A 25,483-nucleotide genomic window follows, 5' to 3' on the forward strand; every position below is an offset into this window, starting at 1 on the left:
CCTATTCATAGGCGAAACTTTTCCGCCTATTACATTGTATTGGCTTTCCGCCTAGGCGGAAAGTCTTTCAAATTGAATATGTAGTTAAATCAAAACAGGCAAAAATTACATCATCGGCGAAAAGTTTTCGCCAAAAACACGCGGAAACGGCTTTTCGCCTCAAATTGAATACGGCCCTTAATTTGGGACTCTCATTTGATCCAAATGTACAATTTGGACAATTTAAATGGCAAATAGAGAACTTCAAACTTAATAGAACTCTCCGTTTGAAGGAGTACTTTAAAAAAGAGCTGATCCAGCCTTCAGGTAATAACGAGAACTCTTTACCCTACAAAGTGAAAACCTTGCAACCTAGATCATATTTTGATCCTCCTTCCAATAACAGTTCTATTAAGACTTTTCTCTGTCTATTTAATGAATCAGTTCTTTCTAAAGTTAATTCTAATAATGTTTGTAATTATCCTAATTTGTCTAGCCAAGTGAGGAAAGTGTTAAACTATCTTTGTCAGTATGGTTATATTGTGATTCAACCCTCGCATTAGAGGGATTGATTACAGTTTAAAATAAATGTGATTATAAAGCAGAAATATATAGTCAGTTAGCTGATGTTAATACATATGCAGAAAATTAGTGGCCAATCCAACAGGTACTTTTAACCATGAGCTAGATGAGTTACTACTAGCAGGAGTCGAGGAGGGATACATTACAAGTAAAATCCAACAGGCTTTGTCAATACAACATCCCATTGTTCCCATTATGTATACTTTACCTAAAGTATACAAGACACTAGTGGGGTGCGGTCAGGTGAGACAGGTTTGCAGAGCCTTTCCTGTCATACTCAGGTATACTCTAATTTGTTCTTATCATTTTTATAGTCGAGACTATGAAGAAAATATTATAAATATCTTCTTTGTATCATTCTAATAATTTTTATAGTCAAGGCTTTGGAGTAAAAAGTCTATGGCAGGGTCAATATTTCCGCATATCCAGGGCCGGATTACCAATGGGGCGGGTGGAGCTGCAGCTCCAAGCCCACCTATTAAAATAGGCCCACAATAACCCCTGCAGTGCAGACACTGTTGTGAAGATTTAATTTTTTTCCCTGTTACCGTCTCAAACATTAATCCCCCGGCCACCTGGGCAGAAGCATTAGGCATTCACACACAAACGTCCCCTCCCTAATGCCAGCCCCCCCCCGTATGAAGCCCCATGAGCCGATCGAAGCTCCGCCCCCAAATCGGCTGAAGCTCCGCCCCCAAAACGCCATCGAAGCTCCGTTCCCAGATTTGTTCTAAATTGCACCTCCTGTCTGGGAGTGGGACCAGCAGTGAAGGTAGGAGGCTACAGGGCAAAGTGCTATCTCTGCTGTCGCTAATTGGGAAAGACTTGTCCCGGCAGTGACATATTTGTGAGTGGAGTCCCTGACACGCCTTTAACAGGGCTCTCTGAGTCTGAGGAAGGAAGAGTCCGCACTAAGCCAAAGAGGAGCTGGGAGGATTACAGGAGGGAGCGGAACAGATGTGCTGGAATATAAGAATAGCTCAAGGGACCCATAAAATGAGAGTGTGTGCAAGGAGGAGTGGGAGAAGGTGAGCAGAAACAGTGCCTGCTGGCTGGTATTTCTTCAGTCCTGGGGTTGCACGGAGAAGTGGTACCTACTGGGGCAGAATCCAGTGAGTGCTTTTTATCTATGTAATTTTTAATTAAAATACTCTCCATTGCAGCCTGATTCCTGCCTAAAGGCTATACTGGGCCTGATTCGTACCTGCTCGCTAGGCTGCGTTCGCATGCAGCTGGACAATTTTTGCCGTTTTTGGGTGGTGACAGGGTAGGTCAATGAAACGCTGGTGTGGATGTGCGAACAAAGGCGTGCCAGTGCATTCTAATGGCGTTTCAAGGACGTGAATAATTCAAATGCAGTGTCATAGTACACATCACCTGGCTGTTTCACACTGCAGCGATTGCAGTGATTGAGGTAGGATAGGGGCAACCACAAGTTCTGCGTGCGGGTCCGATGGTACTTGATGTTACTGATAAATGCATACACTTTGTGGAGATGACGTGTGTAACGAAGGGAAAGTGGGTTTCTTACATACAGTCAGCGATCGCATGCAAAGACATAGTGGGCAAAATAATGTCTTACCATGCGATCGCAGGTTTTGCATACTTTAGCTGCTGACGGCTGCGTGCGAACGCATCTTGCGAGCGGGACTGAACCGGGCCCACTATGCGATATGTCATTCAGCGAACTACATATTTCATAGTGCATATGTGGGTGTGTACAAACCATATATGTCTTTGAATTACATTGTTCACAGACATATCAGGTCAGACCTGCAGCACAGCCAAAGGAAAGGTACATCTACTTTTGTGTACAGCTAACCCACCAACCACCCATACACTGGCCTCAGGAACCGCCAACACTGGCATCACAATTAGATGGGCAAATTGAAATGCCCGTCCAGTTGTGACATCTTTCCAGACATCGATTTGCTCATTGATAAGTGCGTATCACTTATAAAATCGGCCACTTGGTCAGCGGGACTACTGGTAGCCACTGGGCTGCTTAAGTATGTATAGTACTCATCTTAATGTATCTTATTTGATGTGTATGTGGCCTAGGATTAACTAAAATGATAGCCACACACCCTTTTATGGTGGTCATGCCCACTGTAGTGCCTTGACGTGGAAACTCCCCTCTAGAAATCCTGCGTTTGTCCCTGTAATGATAGATCTGCCCGCAGCTTGTTGTTCGATTTATCCCACTGCAGGGGCCATGATGTGTAGCTGGGTATAGCAGTCACTTGGATGCTTGGTACATTATATGGTGTGACCTGATGTTCTTTATATTATACAGCAGTCACTGCGATACTGTTTTATATGGCAGTCACTGTAATGCACTCTATTTTATTGTGGTCACTGCGATTTTCTTTATATTATATTATATTATATGGCAGCCACTGCAATGCTCTCTGTATTGAATGATGTTTACCGAGATGCTTTCTGTATTTTACGACGGTGACTGCGTTACATGGTGGTGACTGCAATGTATAATGGTTACTGCAATGCTCTCTGTATTATGTGGTGATCACAGCGATGCTCTCTACATTATCTGGTGGTCAAGGTGATGTTCTCTGTATAATATGACAGTCACTGCGATGCTCTATGTATTATATGGTGGTCACTGCGATGCTCTCTGTGTTATATGCCAGTCATTGTAAAATACTCTCTGCAGTATATGGCAGTAACTGTAATGCTCTTGGTATAATATTGTGGTCACTGTGGTGCTCTCTGCATTATGTGGCGGTCACTGACTCTGTAGTAAGTGGCAGTCACTGCGATGTTCTCTTCATTATATGGCGGTCACTGTAATGCTCTGTGATGTTTAGGCAGCAATACTTAGCCATTGTGTTTTGCAATAGCTGAGCCTCCATGCTCCATTTGAATTGGGTAGATACCCCAGAATAAATGCAGCAGGCGCTGGCAACCTAAAATAACGGTACTAAAAATGTGATTGTACATTTTAGTTTTGACAGTGTTGACAACTCTGTTATCTAGCCAAAGGTGTGTACTATCTACAAGGTGGGTGGATGCCGGGCTGAGTCTTTGCCTGGGGTGAAAGGAAGCCTAGTTTCACCCCTGCATGTATGTATACACATACAAAAAAATATTCGCTACACAAAAAACCCTTAAACTTTTTCTTGTTACAACTTGTAGGTAGACACTAAACATGCCCTCCATGGAGTTAGCCACACCTACTGCACATGCCACACTACCTGTGTAGACCACACCCACACCACACAGGTCACGCCCCCGCATCACTAGTGACACAGCCACAGCGATTGTCACACCCCCTTCAGCATCACACAATAGGCCCTTCATAAATTTCAGCTCCAGGCCCATGTGGACATTAATCTGGCGCTGCGCATATCCCTGATCAAAACACACCAAATTCCAGCACTATATACTGCTGCACCTTTGGATAATGCCCGCATGAAGCCTCGGGTTCATATATGTATGTTTAAATCTGGCTCTAATACCAGCCAGTGCCTCCCCAGCCAATTTACATGACAATGAATTGTGCAAAGGGCGTGATCACACAATAGTATCCCCAATTCAAATTATGCCACACAGTAGCACAGTCTCACAGTAGTACTCATAGTAGTATTACAACACACAGTTGTGCCCCTTATAGACAATGCCCACAGTAGTGCCCTTGTACATAATGCCCACAGTAGTATTGCCTCTTATACAGTGCCCCCAGCCGGTAGTAGTGCTCCTTAAACATAAAGACACAGACACTCACAACACAATTATACTTACCTGAAGCCCTGCTACTGCACTTGCCACTGTCCAACTGCTCCATCCTCGGTCCTCACGCTGGGCTCCACTGAAGGAGCCAGACGGCGGAGCTCAGGAATGAGCTCCAGGATCTGGCTGCTGCTGCTGGGAACAAGCTGCCGGGCGCCTGCTGGTAACAAAACCTCACCGGCACCCAGCAAATAGAGTATTCCATCCTTGCACTTTCCTCCAGGGCAGGGCCGGCTGAGTACATTGCGCCTAACCTTTAACCCTAACCCTCCCCCTAAGCCCAGTATCTACCTTAGGAATCCTGGCAGTGGGGATGCCGATGCTGATATTCTGATAAGTGTCAGCATTCTGACCGCAGGAATCCTGGCAGTCGGGCTTATAACTGCATCCCCAATAAGTAATAATAAATAGTATGTTTAATATTTTGAATTAAATATACACCGTGTATATTTCATTTAAAATATTAAATATATTATTTATTATATTAATGCACATATTACCTTATTAAATAGATATATTATAATCATTTACAATAAAACACTTACCTTTTTCTCTGCAACTATTTGCTTCTTCTGTCTTCTCCACATGGGAGGGGAAGATATGGAGTAGAGGGAAGGCTAGAGAGGGAAGGCAGTGCTGGAGACTGCCAGTGCCTTTAATCACATGTGGGGAGGGGAGAAGATCCAGGTCAGGTGGGAAGAAGTGCCAGGGCACGTGCGGAGGAGAGCCAGGTCAGGTGGGGAGGAGAACCAGGTCAGGTGGGGAGTGGAAGAGTCGAGGACCTGGCAGGGGAACAAGGGCTGCAGTTCCGGCGGTGAAGAGATGCTCAGGCACAAATTCATCCTGCTGCTGCTTGGTTGTCATTCAATTTGACAGCACAGCAAGCTCAGCAGCAGGTCAGGCAGAAGCACGCAGTGCGGAAAGGGGAGACCCGGCCATGGGAATACAAAGGCGGCAGTACCGTCCGCCGCTGGAGAAACCGCTCAGGCAGGCATTTAACAGGAGGTATCGAAGGGTGCTGCATAGGGGATGAAGAGGGACAGCCGGGTAGGGAGAACGAGCTATGATGACACCGATGGTGTGATGACTGACACTGAGCTGCTTATGACTGACACTGAGCCTGCCTGCATTCAACAGCAGGTAACGCTCTGCACAGCAGGAGTAGCGGGAAGAGCCGCTCTGACTTGACTGCCTTTGTCTACACTGGGCTAACGCTGCCTGTCATATAGTGTGACAGGCACAGTGGCAGCCGGCAGCAGAAACAGAGGACTCAGCAGCTCTGCAGGGAGAGCACCTCTCCAGCCTGGCGCCTCCCTGCAGTGCAGGATTTGCTGAGTGGGTTCCGACGGCCCTGCTTAGATGTAACTATAACTTTCAGGGAAGGTACATTAGTGACTTCCTTGTTTACTAAATCTACTGATTGCAACAATGTTCCGGATTATAAGAGCTGTCACCCTATGCGACTCAAACAAGGGTTGCCATATTCGCAATTCATGGATACTGTATCTCCTGTTTACCTTTCAGTCCCGATCTGGCCCGCTGTCCCCATACACAAGAATGGAGGCTTAAATTCATCAAGCTCTGAAAATATACAATTTTAGGAGCTTGTCTGTGGGAACATTCGCCATCTTCAGCTGGCGTTTGTTCCTGCTCCCCCACTGCTACCCTATGGGAAGGAGTCCCAGTTGTTGAGGGAACCATTTGGATACTAGGCTACTGCTCGACTTCTTCCGTCAGAAGTGGCACATGCATGAACTCAAGTCAGACCTGGCAGTGCTACTAAATTAGGGGTGAAAGGATTCATGTGATCTACTGATTGACAGATCAGCTGTCTCCGAGCTGCTCCAATGCTCGCAGCAATTTGAATGCTTAATAATTGGGGGTCACCTGGTCCTTGTAATTAAAATAATGACTAGGTCCCCTAGGCACTGTTCAGTGAGGGCATGTTGAGGATGATGACATGTGTCATAACAAGTGTATGGATAATGGTAGTCTGCTCTCAGCAATGTGTACAACGCTAGATGAAAATACATATTTAGTTCCATCCACATAATGTAGGAGCAATTACAGTTGGCTTTAGTTTAGGTCTGCATCAGCAGCAATGTGGATAAATACTCGAACAAATTATATCTGTTAGAGCTCATTCAACATCAAAGCATGATCAGCAGGAATAAATACAAATTGCTGAAATCTGGGAATAAAAAAAGTAATAAAGTATAAAAGTTTGACATAAACTATACTTAAAATTTTTTACTAAATTGAAGTCAAAGGCCAAACATCCTATATCCACCTATACTACCCAAACTAATGCATCCTCATAACTGTTCCAATCAGTGGCGTAAGTTCATTCCAGACGCCCGGTGGCAAGTTATCATTCAGTGACCCCCTTGAATATGTGACTATGGCTGCTGCTAGGGAGGAGTGGGATGGGGAATTGTGGGTGAGGGGGGGCACTAGACATGTCTCACTGGCATAAGAAGCTGCTGAGGAGTAGTGACACCAATGAGCAGGGACAGGCTATAGATAGATGGAGGTGGCAGCTGATTGTCTGACACAGAGCCCTCCACTAGTATATGGTTATGGTAGGTAGCTTTTCAGGTGCCTGCAAGAGATGCCATGTATTAAGCCGCCATGACGGTATACTCCGAGTACATATTTACAGCCCAAAGTGGGGTGAATATATTGTGGGAGATGGAGGAGGTGCCCCTTCAGTGCTGGCGCCCAGTGGCAGGTGCCTCCATTGTCTCCCATAGTTCTGCCAGTGGTCCCAATCCTTACTCTCAGTCACACTCACTCCTCTTATTCAGTGCTGTACTCTTCCAATGATGTAAACTCTTTGATGAACAGAGACCATGATTACCCTTTATTTTCTTTATTTTATTTTCTTGCCTACATTTACTTTGGCTTATTTGCATGGGAATATCTATAATAGGTGCAGGGTATGAGGTGCACACCAGCACCTGGATCCAGTTGGGCCCACACCGCACACCCTGCCCCAATAGATCAGAGGTAAGCTCAGGATTCATAGATGGGTTTCTGTATGGTTCCCCCTCAGCCATCTGTAGGCCTACTGTTAACTGTTTGAGGAACTTCAATCACAACCATGGACAGTGCAGAGACGGACACAGCTATCTCCCTCTCAGAAAAAAAAATTGTCCAATAGGTGGGCTTCAGGGTACTTGAAAATTCTCCCATGTGTGCTTCACTGTAGACTATACTTACATGTCCACCATAGCCGCATACATCGCTGCAATTTTCCTGGAGATCTCCTGTTTTTTGTATGCTATGTTTTCTCCTCTGTTGTATGCTGTTGACAAATGTATTAAAATGATAATACTGCTGAAATAATATAGGAACTACCAATAAATAAACATTGAAGAAAAATAACACAAATGTGAACTTTTACATTTAATAAAGGAAGATGATGGGCCAAATGTAATAGGGTGAGAGTTTAGAAAAGTGAGAGTTTCTGACACTTTTTAAACTTTGCCAATGTAATAGAGTCCAAAAACAAAGTAACAGAGGGAACTTGCATGTTTTTTCAGACTTAAAAAACTCTCACGATTTAAAATCTCATTCAGATGTTTTCCCATTTTGAAGATAAAACTCAACCAATGTGAGAGATTACTGCTAATCTCTCACATTTTCTAAACTCTCACCCTATTACATTTGGCCCGATGGGTTATAAAGTATTGGTTTATGTGTGCAGTTGGCAGCTAATACTGTGTGTTATGTTGGGCATACATTGAGCCCCATTTAGCAACAAACATTAATACCAGTGCCGCATTTAGTTTAGTATCACCGTTTGAACACTGTATTAAAAATGTCTTACCTCTTCGGTGACGAGGTCCAGCGTCGTCCCCCTCCTCGTAAGCATCCTCCACTCTGTTGCTGGCAGTCTACAACTGCAAGCAATGGGCTGCATGTACGACGGCCAGACTGCATATGTGCATGACACACGGGTGTAACTCCCAGAGACAATGGAGATGCCTGCCTCAAGGCAGTGCCAGATTAATGCCCACTTGGGCCTTGGGCAGAATTTCATGAAAGGCCTATTGCGCGCCGCTGCCACCCCGGGAGTTTTAGGGTTAGGCACCCCTATGGGAGGGTTAGGGGGGCGACAGGGGAGGGTAATAGTACTTACCAGACCTAGTTGGGATATGCCTCCCCTTAAAAAGTGGGAGGCACATATAGAAACCGTTGTAATTCCTACACCGTTCACCTGATTTGGATGGAATTACCCTCAAATTAAATCTGAAAGGCTGCAGTTAAATCACATCTTGTTTGTTTCATTTCAAAGACATTGTGGTGGTGAACAGAGGCCAAAATATGAAAATTCTGTCAATGTCTCAATATTTATGCACCTGACTGTATATATATATACACATATTCTAAGGTAAATAACAGGTGGCACTCCAGGTCTCGTAAATCACTTGTATTGAAGTATGTTACACATAAGTTCCGAAGTTTCCTGTTATTTACCTTTGTAGTCACTTACATAGAGGAGGTCACCTGAGCCCTTTACATTAGGAGGAGATTGAGTGCTGGTCCACTACTGGATTAATTATATATATTTGGAAACATAATTACAGAAGGGGCTAGAGTTACACTGACCTGCTGTGCTGAAAGTTCATCATGTTGGGCTCAGGGCTAACTTCCCTCATGCGCTAGGCTACTCATGCACACAGCTTTAGAGCAAGATGGCCAGGGGGCAGAGCTTCGGGTGACTAGGGGCGGAGCTTAAATGGGTCCGAGGTGGGCGAGGCTTCAGCCATTATGTGTGTGTCCACCAGCAGAGAGGAGAGGACCAAGAGGTGTGGGAATGGGCTAAGATTCGGCCTGTCAGTAGGTGAGTGAGCTGGGCTGTTGGTTGTGACAGGAAAATTTTTTATTTTTTTTTCCTGTCTGCACGGCAGTCAGTTTCCTGTGGGCCTATTTTCAATGGGAGGCCTGGAGCTGTAGCTCCACCTGCCCCATTGTTAATCCGGTCTGCCTCCGGGTGCCAAGCCCTGAAGGGGCTCCTCAATCTCTAGCATGTAAAGCAGCACTTGTGTGGTTCACAGAGTAAAACAAGTGTGACCGCTGATCTTCCACTGCAGCTTTGCAGTGGTGCATCTGCTGCAGCTACAGCATGGATCTGCCCTGTTGCGGGAGCCCCGCTAACACATGCAATAGGGGACAGGAAGGATCCTGCCTTATACCCCACAGTGTGCACTGCAGCAAGCGATGTTGCCCTCACCACTGCTGCTATAGACAGTGAGCTGGGACCTGTCTGATCTCCTATCCCAGGAACCACAAAGAGCCACCCGCTGCTAACCAGTGGCGTAACTAGGGTATTTGGAGCCCAGCGCAAATTTTTAAAGGGAGCACCCCCCCCCACCCCCGCTGTGCACGCACCGAAGGCACACTTGGCAAAAAAAATGGGCGTGGTCACTTAAAAATGGGGCGTGTCAACATGACACACCCCTTTATTTTCACGCTGAACATTCCTATCCATATGCACCTTAACCCCAGTAGTACCTCTTATACAGTACCCCCAGTATGCAGTTGTGGTCCCTCTTATGCCCATAGTAGTGCCCCTTATACAGTATGCCCAGTAGTGGTCCCTCTTATACAGCCCCCAATTAGTTCCCCTTACTCAGTACCCCCAGTAGTGGCCCCCCCAAATGCAGTGCCCCATGTAGTGTTCCCCCTTATGCAGTGCCCCCAGTAGCAGTCCCCACAATGCAGTGCACCCAGTACCAGTATCCCCTTATGCAGTGCCCTTTATACAGTGCCCCCAGTAGTAGTCCCCCCCTATGCAGTGCCCTTTATATAGTGCCCCCAGCAGTAGTCCCCCCATGCAGTTTTCCCAGTAGTGGTCCCCCTTATGCAGGCACCCAGTAGTGATCCCCCATATCCAGTGCCCCCTGTAGTGGCCCTTCCTATTATTGCCCCCAGTAGTGGTCCCCCAGTGCAGTGCCTCTAGCAGTAGGCCCTTTTTATAATGACCCCAGTGGTAGTTCCCCCCCCCAAGTAGAAGTCCCCAGTAGAGGTTCCCCCTCCCGATTAAGTGCCCCCAGTAGTAGCCCCCCCCAGTAGAGGTCCTCCCAATAATGGTTCCCCCAGTAGTAGCCACCCCTCCCCTGTTGTGCCCCCACCCCCAGTAGAGGTCCCCCCAGTAGTAGCCACCCCCCTCCCCGTTGTGCCCCCAGTAGTGCAGACAGGTTTAAAAAGTATATATATAAAAATATACTTATCTGAATCCACGCTGCTGCTCCAGACCACGACACCGCTCCAGGGCTGGCGCGCTCAGCATTATGGAAGAGACGTCATGATGTCATGACGTCTGTCCCATTACCCACTGCAGGAGCTGGACGGAAGCCCGGCTCTTGCAGTGGGTGCTGCAGCAGTCAATGAGAGTCTATCTGACTCTCATTGGCTGCTGTTTAACACACGCATCGCCACATGCGCTGGCGGCGATGCGTGTGTTATGCACAGCCTGAGCCCGCCTCCTAGCGATATTGGGCAAGCGCTCAGGGGGAGGGAACGGGCTCAGCTGTGCAGCACAAGACCGGCGCTGGAAGCCTAGCGCCGGTCCTGTGTAAATGTGTAGCGCTGACCGCACTCACTGCACCCTGCCGGACCCCCCCTAGTTACGCTACTGCTGCTAACCTTTGATTCTGCATCACAACAAACGGCTGCTCACCAGCATATGCTGCTGCAGAGTTGGCTGATAATCGGTGAGTCTATCTGATTCTGACCCACCAGCCATTGTCATGCAGCGTACCTGGAACCCTGGAACAAAATTAACATATCAGGAATAATTGTATATGAGCATCTGTGCCTAATTAAGCACTGCCAAGGCTAACCTTGTAAAAGCCACTGCGAAATGCATGTCGATGTCCTGCTGTGTGTCTGATGCCTCATGTGCAAATTGTGAATACTACATATATATGTTTGTACCTATGGACTTTAGGAAAACTATCCCTGGGTCTTGATACTGCAGGACTCCAGGGCATAGCAGCGCCGAATCAGGCACAAATGCTCATATAAAATTATAATTGATATGTAAATTATCATACACTTCTAGACCCCATAGAATCATATTCATATATTCTATTTAAGTGTGATTGCACTGTTATATTATTAAGGCTAAATTAAGGCTAAATCGAATAAATGGAAATCTGCCATAGGGAATTCTTGAGATGAGGGGATAGCTGAGATGGGGCATACTTGCCTACATTTTGCTTGTCCTCCCCAAGAGAAGACTGGGGAGGACAAGCAGGTGGGCTATGATGGGGGTGGGGCCTGTCAGGTCACGTCATTAAGCCAAGCCCCCTTGGTGGTAAATTGTCGCGATTGGCTTAAATTTAAATAGGGGGCGGGGATAAATTACGCATTTCATGGAGAATCGCATCATTAAGCCCCATCACCTACATGGGGACCCGCGATCACCGCAGAAATTCTCCCCATAGGAAGTGGGCAGAATGTGGGAGAAATGCCTACCCTTCCGGGGGTGAGGGGGGTTACCCAATAAATCGGGAGCCTCCCATGAAAAATGAGAGGGTATGCATGTATGAGATGGGGGCAAAAGCTATTGGAGGTACTGAGCTGAAATTTGGCATGGACGGGTACAACTGTCACTTGGTGCTGCATGCCAAAAAAATAAAAATTAGTAATTGGGAGTATTATAAAGTTTAAACTGTCAGTTTTTTCTTCCACTTCCTATTCAGTCAAAACTGATACTTTTCTGCTTTAGTCTATGAGGGATTTTTGGGAAGGCATAACTCAGGGTAGAGGACAGTTTAGTACTAGGGGTTTGTTTTGTTAGGTAGCTCTTGTTCCACTGTAGCGCCTTTTGGGGTTCAAGTAATTGAGAAACTAGTAGCCCACAAATGCCCCATTATACAGTTAGGGAATTTCAACTTGCTTTCCCCTCACATCCAGTTTTTACTATGCCCTCATACTGTATAAATATGTGTGTGTGCTGAGTAAATAGTTATATACAGATTGCCACTCGTCGGTGACTGGCCGCTGGCAGTGGGTGGGTGATTAATGATGTGCAGGTGCCTGTGTAATGAGCGGGCGGGTGTCGGTGACAATGGGTGGGGTTATTATCACGCAGCTAGCCAGCCACTCAATTACAAATTTGTATGTGCCATGCCTGGCTGCTCCCTGTCCCGCTGTGTTGTGGCTCCGGCCGTCGGTCATCTTCCTGCATGGGCTCTATGTCCTCTGTATAGTGCCGCATCATAGGCTCCGACCAGCAGCTTCATCACGTCCAGGTGCCCGTGCATGGTGGCTAGGTGTAGCACAGTGTAGCCGCCGGATGCCCAGGCATTGATATTGATGCGCACGTGCTTTCAAGCGTGGGCGAGCAGGGTGGCCAGGAGGTCATGCTTTCCATGCTTGGCAGCCCAGTGCAGGCAGGAGAAGCCGGTGATGAAGTCCTGGCAGCTGATGAGGCCGGGCTTGGAGAGCAGCAGCTCCTGCACACTGTCCCAGCGTGCCTGGCAGAAGCTCAGCATCCCGGCATTCTCCAGTGGCTCCAGTGCCACCTGCCCAGACAGGGAGCCACGTGCGCTGCTCTCCTCCTCCTTGTTCCTGGACACAGAGAATGAGCTGTGCAGGAATAAGCTGTCCTAGTCTCGCACCCGGCCCGGAGCAGCAAACCGTCCCACCATAGCTGCGGAGACACTGACTTCCGGGTGCCTCTGCATCTGTTCCAGGGAGTCCTCCTGCTGAACGAACACAGCTCCAGGGACTGCTGCATGCACTGAATGTCTCCGGGCTCCTCGGTCATGGAGATACTTGGGGGTGCATCATCAGATCGGGAGGTTCCGTTCTCAGGGGAATTGTCTCTGGCATCCCCATCTCCTGGATGTGGCTCCTCTGATGTCTCATCCCGACTGCTGGGCTCCGGGCTGCTCTCCCAGCCAGGACTAATGACGATCGTCCCCGGTTCTTCATTGCTGTGATCAGGGCAATCATCGGGCTCAGCAGCTGACGGGTCACTCATTGGCTTAAAGGCCGCCATCCCCCAGGTGAAGACGCCAGAAGGAGGGTAGCAGCCATGAAAAAGAGCTTAGAGGTTTCCGCCCCCCCAGGAAGCCCTGGGGAGGCAGCGGCCACCCAGGTGAAGACACCAGAAACCCTGGGGAGGTGGCAGCCCCCCAAGTGAAGACGCCGGAAGCCCTGGGTGGGTGGCGGGCATGATAAAGAGCTTAAAGTTTGCCGCCCCCAGGTGAAGATGCAGTATAATAAACTTATTAAAATAGTTAAGTGCATTGTGTTTATTTTAATATTTTCTTTACAGGTGGACTTCAGGTGCCAGCGGGCCTGTAATGCCCTGCGTGCTACTATTTGTGGTTCTCCAAGTGCCAGCATGTGGGGGAGGAAGATTAGTATTAGTACATCTATTTGTTACACTACACTTTACACAATCAACCTGGCACCCACCACCTAGGGGTGCCGGGGATAGACCCGGGCTATCAGCCTAGGCCTGGGGTGCCCTGGAGAGGGTGACTCCTTTAATGTGGGATCCTAAACTCCCCAGGGATCCCCGGCCTGGACTGACTAGCGGTCAGAGGTAATTCTTTGGCCAGGGGACCCAGTGAAAGGGTTCCTCTGGCTGTGGCATTACTTCCCTGGTAGAAAGTGTCTGGTGCTGGTTCTGGATAATACAGGGGACCCCTACATTTTTTGTCCCCTATATTTCCAAAACCAGGGCCAGCTCAGCTGAGCCCAGTGCTGGTTGTGCTACATATAGGGGACCTCTACATCTTGTGTTCCCTGTATTTTGACAACCAGGACTGGCTCTGAAAAGCCCGCTGCTGGTTTTGCTAAATACAGGGGACCACTATGTTGTTTGTCCCATGTACAGCCATGGCCAAAAGTTTTGAGAATGACACAAGTATTGGTTTTCACAAAGTCTGCTGCTTCAGTTTTTATGATGGCAATTTGCATATACTCCAGAATGTCATGAAGAGTGATCAGATGAATTGCAATTGTTCGCAAAGTACCTCTTTGCCATGACAATGAACTTAGGCCTGATTCAGAGTCGGATGTTCTGAAAGAGCGCTCGCTCTGAATCTGGGTGTTTTTGTTTTTATTTCACCACCCACAGCTATTGCGAGCGGTCAGCTGATGGTCTCGACCATAGTGACCATCAGGGCTTGCGACAAGACCCTTACGGTAGGGTCTTGTTCCCAGAAGCCCCAGTGAGCTTCTGGATCTTAATATAGCTGGAAGCTCACCACTGACATCACTCGTGATGTCAGTGGGGCCGCCCCCAAATGGCAGGCGTTTTGTCGGGAACGCCTCCATTTGGCCAACCACCCCCCTGCCCGCCTCCATAATGGTGCGAGCTGTCGATCAAAATCGACAGCCACCCGCTTCGCTTTTGGTGCGAGACCCAGAGCGAAGAAGCGCCCGTCGCTAGCCGGGTCTCGTGCATGCACACGTTGGAGCCGGCTCTGGTGTGCGCATGCGCAGTGGCCAAACATCGACCCGCTTGTGAGCGAATAGCACTTGTGAGGGGGTCTGAATCAGGCCCTTAATCCCAAAAACAACATTTCCACTGCATTTCAGCCCTGCCACAAAAGCGCCAGCTGACATCATGTCAGTGATTGTCTCGTTAACACAGGTGAGAGTGTTGACAAGGAAAAGGCTGGAGATCACTCTGTCATGCTGATTGAGTTAGAATAACAGATTGGAAGCTTTAAAAGGAAGATGGAGCTTGAAATCATTATTCTTCCTCTGTTAACCAAGGTTACCTGCAAGGAAACACATGCAGTCATCATTGCTTTGCACAAAAAGGGCTTCACAGACAAGGATATTGCTGCTAGTCTCCAGGAAAAACATCAGGGCAGACTGATATTCTGCAAAAGGTACAGGGATTGGACTGCTGAGAACTGGGGTAAAGTTATTTTCTCTGATGAATCCCCTTTTAGATTGTTTGGGACATCAGGAAAAACACTTGTCCAGAGAAGGAAAGGTGAGCGCTACCATCAGTCCTGTGTCTTGCCAACAGCAAAGCATCCTGAGACCATTCTTGTGTGGGGTTGCTTCTCAGCCAAGGGACTGGGCTCACTCACAATTTTGCCTAAGACCACAATCATGAATAAAGAATGATACCAAAACATCCTCCAAGAGCAACTTCTCCAAACCATCCAAGAACAGTTTGGTGATGAACAATGCCTTTTCCAGCATGATGGAGCACCTTGCCATAAAGCAACAGTGATAACCAAGTGGCTCAGGGAACAAAACATTGAAATTTTGGATCCATGGCGAGGAAAATCCCCAGACCTTAATCCCATTGAGAATTTGTGGTCAATCCTCAAGAGGCGGATGGACAAACAAAAACACAGAAATTTTGACAAACTCCAAGCATTCATTAGGCAAGAATGGGCGGCCATCATTCAGTATGTGGCCCAGAAGTTGATTGATGGCATGCCAGGGTGAATTGCAGAGGTCTTGAAAAAGAAGGGTCATCACTGCAAATATTGACTCTTTGCATAAACTTAATGTAATTGTTAATAAAAGCTTTTGACACTTATGAAATGCTTGTAATTTTACTTCAGTAAACATAGTAACATCTGACATAAAGGTCTAAAAATAATGAAGGAGCAGACTTTGTGGAAACCAATACTTGTGTCATTCTCAAAACTTTTGGCCATGGCTGTATTTTGACAACTAGGACTGCCTCTGAAAAGCCTGGTGCTGGTTGTACTAAATACAAGGAACCCCTATGTCATTTGTCCCCTGTATTTTCACAACCAGGATCGGCTGTGAAAAGCCCGGGGCTAGTTGTGCTTTAGGGAGTGGGGGCCACGCCATTTAAAAAAAAAAATCACATGTTTTAATTTTTGTCAACACAGATGCATGGACAAATCTCAGAGATCTGTCCATGCATTTGTGTCTTATTGATTTTTTATTTTCTCAGATGCATACCACATGGATCACACTGATTTGTGCATGCATCTTTAAATAATATTTTGTACACAGATGCCTGCATCACCGATCTCACTGATCCATGCATGCAGTCAGATATCATGCACAATCTAAAGATATGCAGTCACCTATCATGCATGATCTAAAGATATGCTCCTTGCGCAATACAGATATGTTATGCCATCACACCCTGTGGTTAACTGCAGATTCAGCATTCTCATAGATTGAGTTTGCTGAGACTCACAAAATGGTGCAGCTGCTAATTCACAGAATTGTGTGCTCATTGGAATACACACATGCAGTCTATGCAACTGAGGTCTGAGCAGAAGATAGAGATGCGCAGAGTGGTGTGGATGGGGAGGAGACAAAGCGGTGTGTATTTGGGGGACAGAAAGGCATGAAGAGGGGGGGAAGATTAAGCAGCACAGATGGGGGGAGCCAAGAAGCTGTAGATCGGTGGAAAACAGTGGTGCAGATGGGGGGGACAAAGTGATGCAGATAATAATAATAATAATAATTTTATTTATGTAGCACTTTTCTCCTCAAGGACTCAAAGTGCTTTACATTTTACAGTACAAAATAAGCTTAAACAAGGGACATTAGTGAAATGCTTGGGTGAATAGGTGAGTCTTGAGTCTATTTTTGAAGGATTCTAGAGTGGAGGCCTCTCGAACTGTGTGGGGAAGTGAGTTCCAAAAGGTTGGAATCACAAAACCGAAAACTCGACCCCTAGACGAATTCCGTGAGATTCTAGATACTGTTAATAGTCCTTCATCAACGGATCGCAGTAATCGAGTGGGACAGTAAGGAATCTGAAGCTGGTTCAGGTACCCTGGGCCGTGGTCATGAAGGGCTTTGTAAGTTAGTAAGCCAATCTTGAAAACAATTCGCCATCTGACAGGCAGCCAGTTAAGGGAGTAAAGAATGGGTGTTATGTGGCTGGAATGGGGCTGGTTGGTTAATAGCCTGGCAGCTGCGTTTTGTACCATCTGCAAGCGGTGTAATTCTTTTGCTGGGAGACCGAGGCAGAATTGCGTTGCAGTAGTCTAGGCATGATGATATAAATGCATGTATGACTTTAGGCAGATCTTCTGAGGGAATTAAGTGTTTGATTCTGGCTATGTTCCTCAGATGAAAGAATGAGGATTTGATTGTGGCTGATACCTGATGTTTAAGTGTCAAGTCACTATCCAGGACAACACCAAGATTCTGCACATGTTTAGTGTTTTGTAATTCTGAACCCCCAAGCGTAAGTCCTGTTGGTTGGCTATGCTGTAGCCCTGTCCTGTGACCTATCATAAGAACCTCTGTTTTATCAGGGTTCAGTCGCAGCCAACTGGCATTCATCCACTCTTGAAGCTCAGCTAGGGAGATAGTATAGAACCCTGTGGAATACCACATGGAAGTGGCACTGGTGATGAAGAGTTTACTCCAGTAGAAACTCTCTGAGACCTGCCAGTGAGAAATGATTTGAACCATCTAAGGACTGTGCCATCCAGTCCACAGAAATTTTTCAAGTGCTTATTTAGAATCCCATGGTCCACAGTATCAAATGCTGCTGAGAGATCCAGAAGGATTAAGATTGAACAATCACCTCTGTCTCTTGCCATCAGAAGATCATTAAGCACACATACCAGGGCTGTTTCAGTGCTATGTCTTCTCCTGGATCCTGACTGGAATGGATCATAAATATCATGGGTAGACAGGTGGGTTTCCAGTTGCATTGCCACCACTTTCTCAATGACCTTTCCTAAAAAAAGGAAGGTTTGATACTGGTCTATAGTTGTTCATGAAGTCGGGGTCTAAATTAGGTTTTTTAAGAAGTGGTCTAACAATTGCTTCCTTTAGTGGTTCTGGAAAAATGGGTGTTTGCAAAGAGCATTGAACTATTTTTGCAGTTACAGGGCCAATAATGTCTATACACCGTATGAGAAGCTTGGTTGAGGCAGGGTCCAGATCACAGGTGGTGGGTCGCAACATTCTGATAATTTTAGCAATGTCTTTTACATCCATTATGTCAAAGCTGTTCCAGGGAGACAGGTGGCTTACCTTGGCAGGCTTGGTAGTTTGGCACTCCTTTGATGGCACTGTGGGGACTCCAGCCCGGATGGAGGTTACTTTATCTGCAAATTCATTGCATCTTGACTGGGAGAGGGTTTCATCATGCTGCAGGCATGCTGGTTTGCAAAGCATCTCCACTGTACGGAAAAGCTGAGCCGGCCTGAGATAGCTAGAAAATAATAGTGCGGATGGGGGGATGACAGAGTGGCGTGCTTTAGGGGGACAGAGTGACGTGGATGGGGGATACAAAGTGGCATGGACAGAGCAGCGCATATGGTTAAAGACCAATTGGTGTGCATGAGGGATTATATAAAAATATATGAATAAAATTAACAGTTACTTATATAGTGCAGCATATTCTGTTGCGCTTTACAATTGGGAACTAACTAGAAGTAAAACAAGACTGGGTAATAACAGACAGAAATATACTACAACTACTGTACCTATGCATTGTCTAATTGCTACAAAGAAAGCAACTTACATTCATTAAATGATAAATACCCTCTGGTACTAGAGGGTCAACATTTTACCTTGCAACTATAGTACGTTATGAGAGCTTGAAAGAGATAATAACAAGTAATAATATAATAATATCATTTGTGCTTCACCAATGTGTAACTCTCTGTACCTGGACTGCAAATAGTAATAAAAAATCCCCCACATTCTCAGGGGGAGAATGGTATATCTAGCAGTAGAGTAAATATAGGCTCATTTACAGTAATATTTTAACATTGTATTCGAATAAGAGGTGACCAGCTGTTCAGAGGGACTGAGAGGGGAGGGGGTACTAATTACCCGGACCTGGGCACATTGGAAGTGCCCAGTGGGGGCCCCGGGTCCAACGCCACCCCCTCCCTGTTAGCAGTAGGACCAGGGAGACTACTGCCACTTTGCAACAGCAGACCCTGTGAGGGGTGGGGCAGAGCAATCACACCGATCGTGCACCCCCCAGAATTTGTTTCTGGCTGAGGGGCTCACCGTGACTCCCACCTCAGCATGCAGCACTGCTGCAAATAACCCTTTTTTTCTTAGGGGGACGTGGCCATGCCTCCCGTGATTAGACGCCCCAGAGTAATGGGTCCGGGCTGGCTCTCTATGGCCCTGCAGCTGTTAACATGCCATCGTGCATGCGTACAAGCCACACTGCATGTGCGCAGCAATCGCACTGTGATTACAGAAGCTCTTCGGAACCAATCGCAGAGTGAGTGATTGGTTATCAATGTTTCGGGGTGTTGACGGGGGGTGGTCTGAAAAACACAGGCATGTTTGTCCATTTGAATGCCGTTACATGGGCGTGCATAAAATAAATTAGCCACTGTGATTGCATACACAGTTCTGGGTGTCAAAAAAGCTCCCAATGCTGTGGCAGGTCAAATCTTCTGCAATGCCAAGATGGCCGATGATGTGCGTCGAAGCTACCGATATATACGCAGGTATGTGTCGTCGCACATAGGTAAGAAGGCAGCAGTAGGCATCTTTATGCTCGGGTGATCTTTGCAAACGTTAGCATATTTTCGCAGCTACGTTGCATATGAAAATGCAGCTGTGATCGCATTAGTGTCCCCCTTAATAATACTGAGAAATATAGCTTCTGAGCCAATATGATCTAGAATGGGTTCTACTACAAAGATGAGCTTACTCACCATGGGGCTGGTTCTGAGGCAAACATATCTCTTTTCATGGATGCGAATGGTGAGTTTTAGCACACAGTACATTTATGAATTTTTGCATATCCCCGGCTCTTGTCCGGTTTTCATTTAGGAGCATTTTTATTGATTATCAGGTCCTATAACCGACAATTATAATTTCTTATCTTTACTATTTGTGGTAATAAGAAATTATCACCCAGATGTATTAAAACACACCTGCAAGGACAGGGGAGTCCGTCCCTGTGGTGGAACAGAGGTGAAGGGATAGCTAATGCGATTCCTTCACTTCTCCTTCAGTGCTACTGTGCATGAGTGGTCTGCTTACCACACATGCATGAGCGGAGACTGCCATGGTGGGATACTACAGATCATTCTCCCAGTAACTCTTGCAATATGTAGCCCATACGCTACAGTGGCTAGCTCCATCTGGAGATGACGTTAGTTACTCAGGCCAAGCTCCGGAATGCATCACATTCTATTTAAAAAAAATCATAATTTATCTTCCAGCTTCTGTCAGGCCCCATAGGCAGTCTGGTACACTTAAATATGTGGACTGCCTGCCCCCCCCCCTCCCCCACATAAGAGGCCGGTTCTCTGAGGTAGTGGGGCCTCACATGGATATTCCTGGCTCACCATTGGGCCATTCCAACCCACATTAGCACTCACTGGGTGATTTGAGGTACAGTGTTGCTGTTCCTACCTCATCATTAATATGGGTAGAGAATATGACAGTCCACCAATATAAAAGCCAGCTCTGTACGTGAGTAACATTCTTACTGTTTGTTCTGCAGAGCCAGAGTCTCTCTTTCACTAAAGGGTCATGTTGGGGCAGTGAGCAGTCTCAGACAGAGACCACTACCTGATCAAAGAAGGGCACTGGGCAAAAATGCACTGCAGATGCACCAGCAGTGAATGGCTGTGAATGGCTGAGTGCAATTAAGCCAGAATATCTTGTAGGGCAGCATGAGTCACCATATGATGGCTCAAACTGCAGCCCATTGTACAGTATGTGCTCTGTAAATAACATAAGCTGGATATCATGACAGAACTCTGATGGAGGTGTATGTTTAAAGTGCTCAGTTGGAGCTGAAAGCCTCTTTTGCCATGTTTGCCATGCATCAGAATGAAAACTACTTGATAAAGCTGGTGCAAATAAACATAATGATGCATAAATTTACATTAACTTATAGGTTTACACAGGTAAGTGGTGTGCAACCCCTTCCCCTCCTTGACATAGACCCTCCCCCCTGTACATATACCAGTCACTTGATTTCTGGAGTTGTGGATGCTCTGTGATCCCAGAAGCTTTGTCTGCTGTTCTAGCCATGCTGCTCTCGTTGAAGAGCTCTATCTGGGGGCTGGCCGATGATGTGATGGATCTGAACTGGAGTACTCAATGATGTCATTGCTGTACAGCCTCATCTCCAAGTACACTGCTGGGATCAGTGTCTTCCAATATCAGCATTTACTAGTTACCATCAGTACGGGTTGGGGCTGGGACCATATAAGTGGTGTGTGGGTAGACCTGTGTCTGCACACCTATGCATTAAATACAACCTATTCTGAAGCTTTACAAAATAAAATGGTCTTCATACATTGTTGGTAAATTAGAGAAGCATGTCCACAACAGATTACATAGAATTGGAGAACTTTTGTAAAATGTAGTAACATATATGTTAACAGTTCAGAAATAGTTTAACCTGCTACAAAAAATTATATTTTTTTTCAGCACTGAGACTTCTAAATGTCTATGAAGAAGGATGGGCGCAAAAGCATATAGGTGTGGATATTGAAAGGAATATACATGTTCTTTGGAAGAGACACGGGAGACCATTTATTAACTTGGTATTCGTATCACATAGAGAAGAACATTCTATCCCACGTGAAATAGACTTGATTGGAGGTAACCAATACACCGTAATTGCTCTGAACATTGGAGTTCATTTTAGATTGTTCCCTGTACATCACTTCATCAGAAGACTCCTCAATATTCGTCATGCTATAGAGCGCCTTTTCCTCAGAAGCCCAGAAACAAAGGTTATCATTAAGACTGAGAACACAAGTGACATGGCAAGCGAGTATGAAGGAATGAGTGATTTCCATGCCTCTGTTCACTTCCTCATTATGGAAATAGTCCTCAAAGATCTCAATGTTGGTTTTATAAATGGTTGGGACATGACCACTGCATGGAACACAAATCAGATTCACCCTGCAGAACTCTATGTAAGAAATGAGGTCAACATGCTCATGACCTATATCTGTAGCTGATCTACTGTAGCATGTTATATTACTATTGTAATGCTTTTTTTTCAATTATCCAGTACAATTCCAATTGAAAATTGGAGCAATTACACAGGGGGGGACACATCTGGCCATTGGTGTTAAATCTAATATGGGGAAGTTTACTTCACCTTTACACACCTCAGTTATCAAATAAATATTACAAATATTAGCCAAAAGTTGTATTATACAATGGAAATTGAAGCATAACGTATTGGTCGTTATTCCAACCATATTGCAGATACTGTATGGGGCTTATGTAATAGTGCAGGATGCAGGCTCTGGTGAGACTCAGATATTTTTAAGGCAGCAATTATTCAAAAGGCAAAACCAAGTTAGTTTTGTCTTTTAAATGATTGTCACTTTGAAAGTATTATTATACAAGTCCCTATATGACTACCAGCAAACCTACAATCATCAGTTAAGCCTCCATATCTGCAGCTCCTATTGTATACCTCCAGATTTTCTTCACTTTACTGTTTTCTTGCAATGGCATGGTGTCCTCTACTGACAATAAAGATTCTGGTTCAGAGGATGCCATTTAGCATCTTTAGGACCAGATAGCTGCTCATGCTACAACAAATGTCTATATGTCCAGAGAGAGACTTAAAGCTCTAAATGGGTATGTGCACACAAAGGGGCATATTCAATTGGGTGGAGAAAAGCGAGGTTTTTCCTGCAGGTGGGGATTTTTGCTATTCAATTAGGTGCATTTTTTTTCTATTTTGTGCGCCAGGAGGTTATTATACTCGCACCTCCAGAGCATGTGTAATTTTTTTTCTAAAATCGCTAATTTTAGGAAAAATAAAGGGACTTGCTCTGGGACCCCTGTGTCATCCCTCCTAATGACAAATTCAGCTTTTGGGAGTTTCCAATTAGCTTAATTACTCAGTAATTTCTCACCTTCCGAAGTGCTGTCTTCAACATCCAGCATTGGGACCCGGACTCCAGCAGCAGCAGTGAATATGTAGTGTGTGTGAGTGAGTATGAGTGAGTATGTGTGTGTGTGTCCCAGTGTATGTGTGTCCCCCCCAGTGTCAGTGTGTCCCCCGGAATGGCCGCTGGGAGAACTACATCTCCCAGCAGTCCTTGCCCCACCCACCAGCCTCTGGAGCCTCCCACCAGCCCCCAGGACTCCCAGCAGCCCCCTCTCCAGTGAGAAGATAGATCGGAGGCTCCCGGGAGCAGTGGCAGGTTAGTGCACTTTTTTTTTTTTTACGTGCCGCGGGGTTTTCAGAGCTGAAAACACTGTGACCACTTTTTTAAAATTGGATACCGCGGGTATCAGGAGCACACATACCCATGGTAATCCAAAATTGGGCACGAGGGACACAAGTTTTTTTCCTCGCTAAACCTCGCGCCCAATTGAATATGCCCCAAAGTTAAGGGTTTCTAGGAAAAAAATTAGAACACTGCACTAGCAGCACTCTGCCTATTGTGTCCCCACTCCTGAACCTTACAGCAGTCAAACTAGGGATGAGATGCTTTAATCGTGATAATACAATACTGTACAAGACTACACAGCTGCAATCACGTGGCCCAGTACCTTGACTCCAGATTCTCATGGGATCACTCCCGCTGTGATTGCTACAACACCTCTGGATCAAGGTGACAAGTATTTGTTGCATAGCAAGAACATGCTTTTAAATATTTTGCATAAATAAAATGTAATTACAATTTAAAACATGTTTTGATGTCTTTTCCATTTCTGCAAATTGGTTAGAAAATGGCAATTAAGCATTCTCTTGTGACTAATATAATAGATTGCTCAAAGACCTTAAAGATACAAATACACAGAAAGTATACTATACAGTGAATCACAATTATAATGTTATCTTTCACTTTAAAGACAGCCTTCAAATAAATCAAAACTTCATCTTAAAAAGAGTAATCTATAAGAGAAATTATGGACATAAAGTTATTACCTGGCATTAAGTTTACTTGACAGAGTCCAAAGCTGCAGTTTTGATTGATAAAGTACATTACAAGAATAAATGTGCAGGGACCCCCATGTTTTGGTTCTAATTCATTGTTTTGCCAAAACCATTCTCACATGTTTTGGTTTTGGATCTGAATTTTTATATATAAAAACCGCTAAAATCATGTAATTTGGGCCTGTTTTTGTTCCTACAGTAATATCAACTTCAATACATTTAATTTCAGTAATTTCCAATTAATTTTGACCACCAAACAGCACACAAGATTGTTCGCCAATATTGGCCAAAGGCTGGCTGACTAAACTAGGCAACAGAACAGTGGCACAAACATATGGCAGTTTAAAAGAATGTAGCACATCTAAAAAACATTGTGACAAAGCAGTGGCAGATAGGATGGTAGTTTAATAAACTATACGACCCCAAAGACGTGGCCTTGCAAGGGGTTCCAGGCTATAGATAGACAGTAATGATTTGTGTCGACCATTTTTGCGTTGAACTTTTGACCCTGTCGACCTGTTGTGCCTGTCGACTTTCTTACATGTCGAACTTTAGTGTGTCTGACTTTTGTCCCTGTCTAGCTTTCGTCCCTGTCTAACTATTGACTGTCTAACATCTGGCATCTATTTAGACATTGTCTATCTAATTACTGTCTATCTCTTATACCACATCCCCTTGCAAGAGCTGTTTTACAGCAACTGAGAAGAGAAACGGCCATAAAAGAGTACAATGTTAATATATCCAAGGGTTTCTGACAAGGGTTGCAAGAGAAACTGACGAGACTACTGCCTCTACTCCCTCCTTCCTGTTTGGGTAAAAACCCCTATAGTATATTTATGAGGTGCACCAGAGAGTCTGATTATAAGGGGAACTAGCTCAGAGGCCCGAGGGCAGTACATGGAAGCGGAGGTGGAGTTTGCACAGTAGTGGAAGGCAGGTAAAAAAAGAATGGTTGACTAATTAAAAAAAATTAAGATTGAGATGTGGCCTTGTATATTCTTGTTCATTTTACCAAATAATACTAAATATGCTCCATAATTCTGTAAAAAAATTTTTAGATTTTGTGAGGTACCAATTTTTTTGTGCAAATTAGTAATGTGTTAGAGCAATAACCAATTAAAATGTTTGAATGCATTGGTGATTGTCTTTCTTGCATAGACAAACCGTTTGTAATGAAAAGAAAAGTGGTTTACAATGGAATTTTCTTTGAGCCTTCCACTCATCCTTATGTTGTATATTAAAAATTACATGCATAGTTTTACAAACCAAGCAGTTCAGTGACAGGGATTGCCACTTTTGTAGCTGAGGTGCTTG

The 25,483-nt window shown here is 45.4% G+C and overlaps 1 protein-coding gene and 1 pseudogene across 1 annotated transcript in view; one reads left to right on the forward strand and one right to left on the reverse strand.

Moving 5' to 3' along the window:
- Window positions 1-25,271, forward strand: part of LOC148508928 (NXPE family member 2-like) — a 215,316-nt gene extending 190,045 nt beyond the window's left edge. Inside the window, exon 6 of the mRNA XM_088443817.1 lies at window positions 21,685-25,271. Coding sequence (XP_088299943.1) covers window positions 21,685-22,223 — 539 coding nt within the window. The 3' untranslated portion in view covers window positions 22,224-25,271. The remainder of the gene's footprint in view (window positions 1-21,684) is intronic.
- Window positions 12,501-13,330, reverse strand: LOC148508929 (uncharacterized; annotated as a pseudogene).
- Window positions 25,272-25,483: the final 212 nt, after the last annotated feature.

This window comes from Taudactylus pleione, unplaced genomic scaffold (genome assembly GCF_031769625.1).
Source record: "Taudactylus pleione unplaced genomic scaffold, aTauple2 ptg000334l, whole genome shotgun sequence".
Taxonomy (NCBI): Eukaryota; Metazoa; Chordata; class Amphibia; order Anura; family Myobatrachidae; genus Taudactylus; species Taudactylus pleione.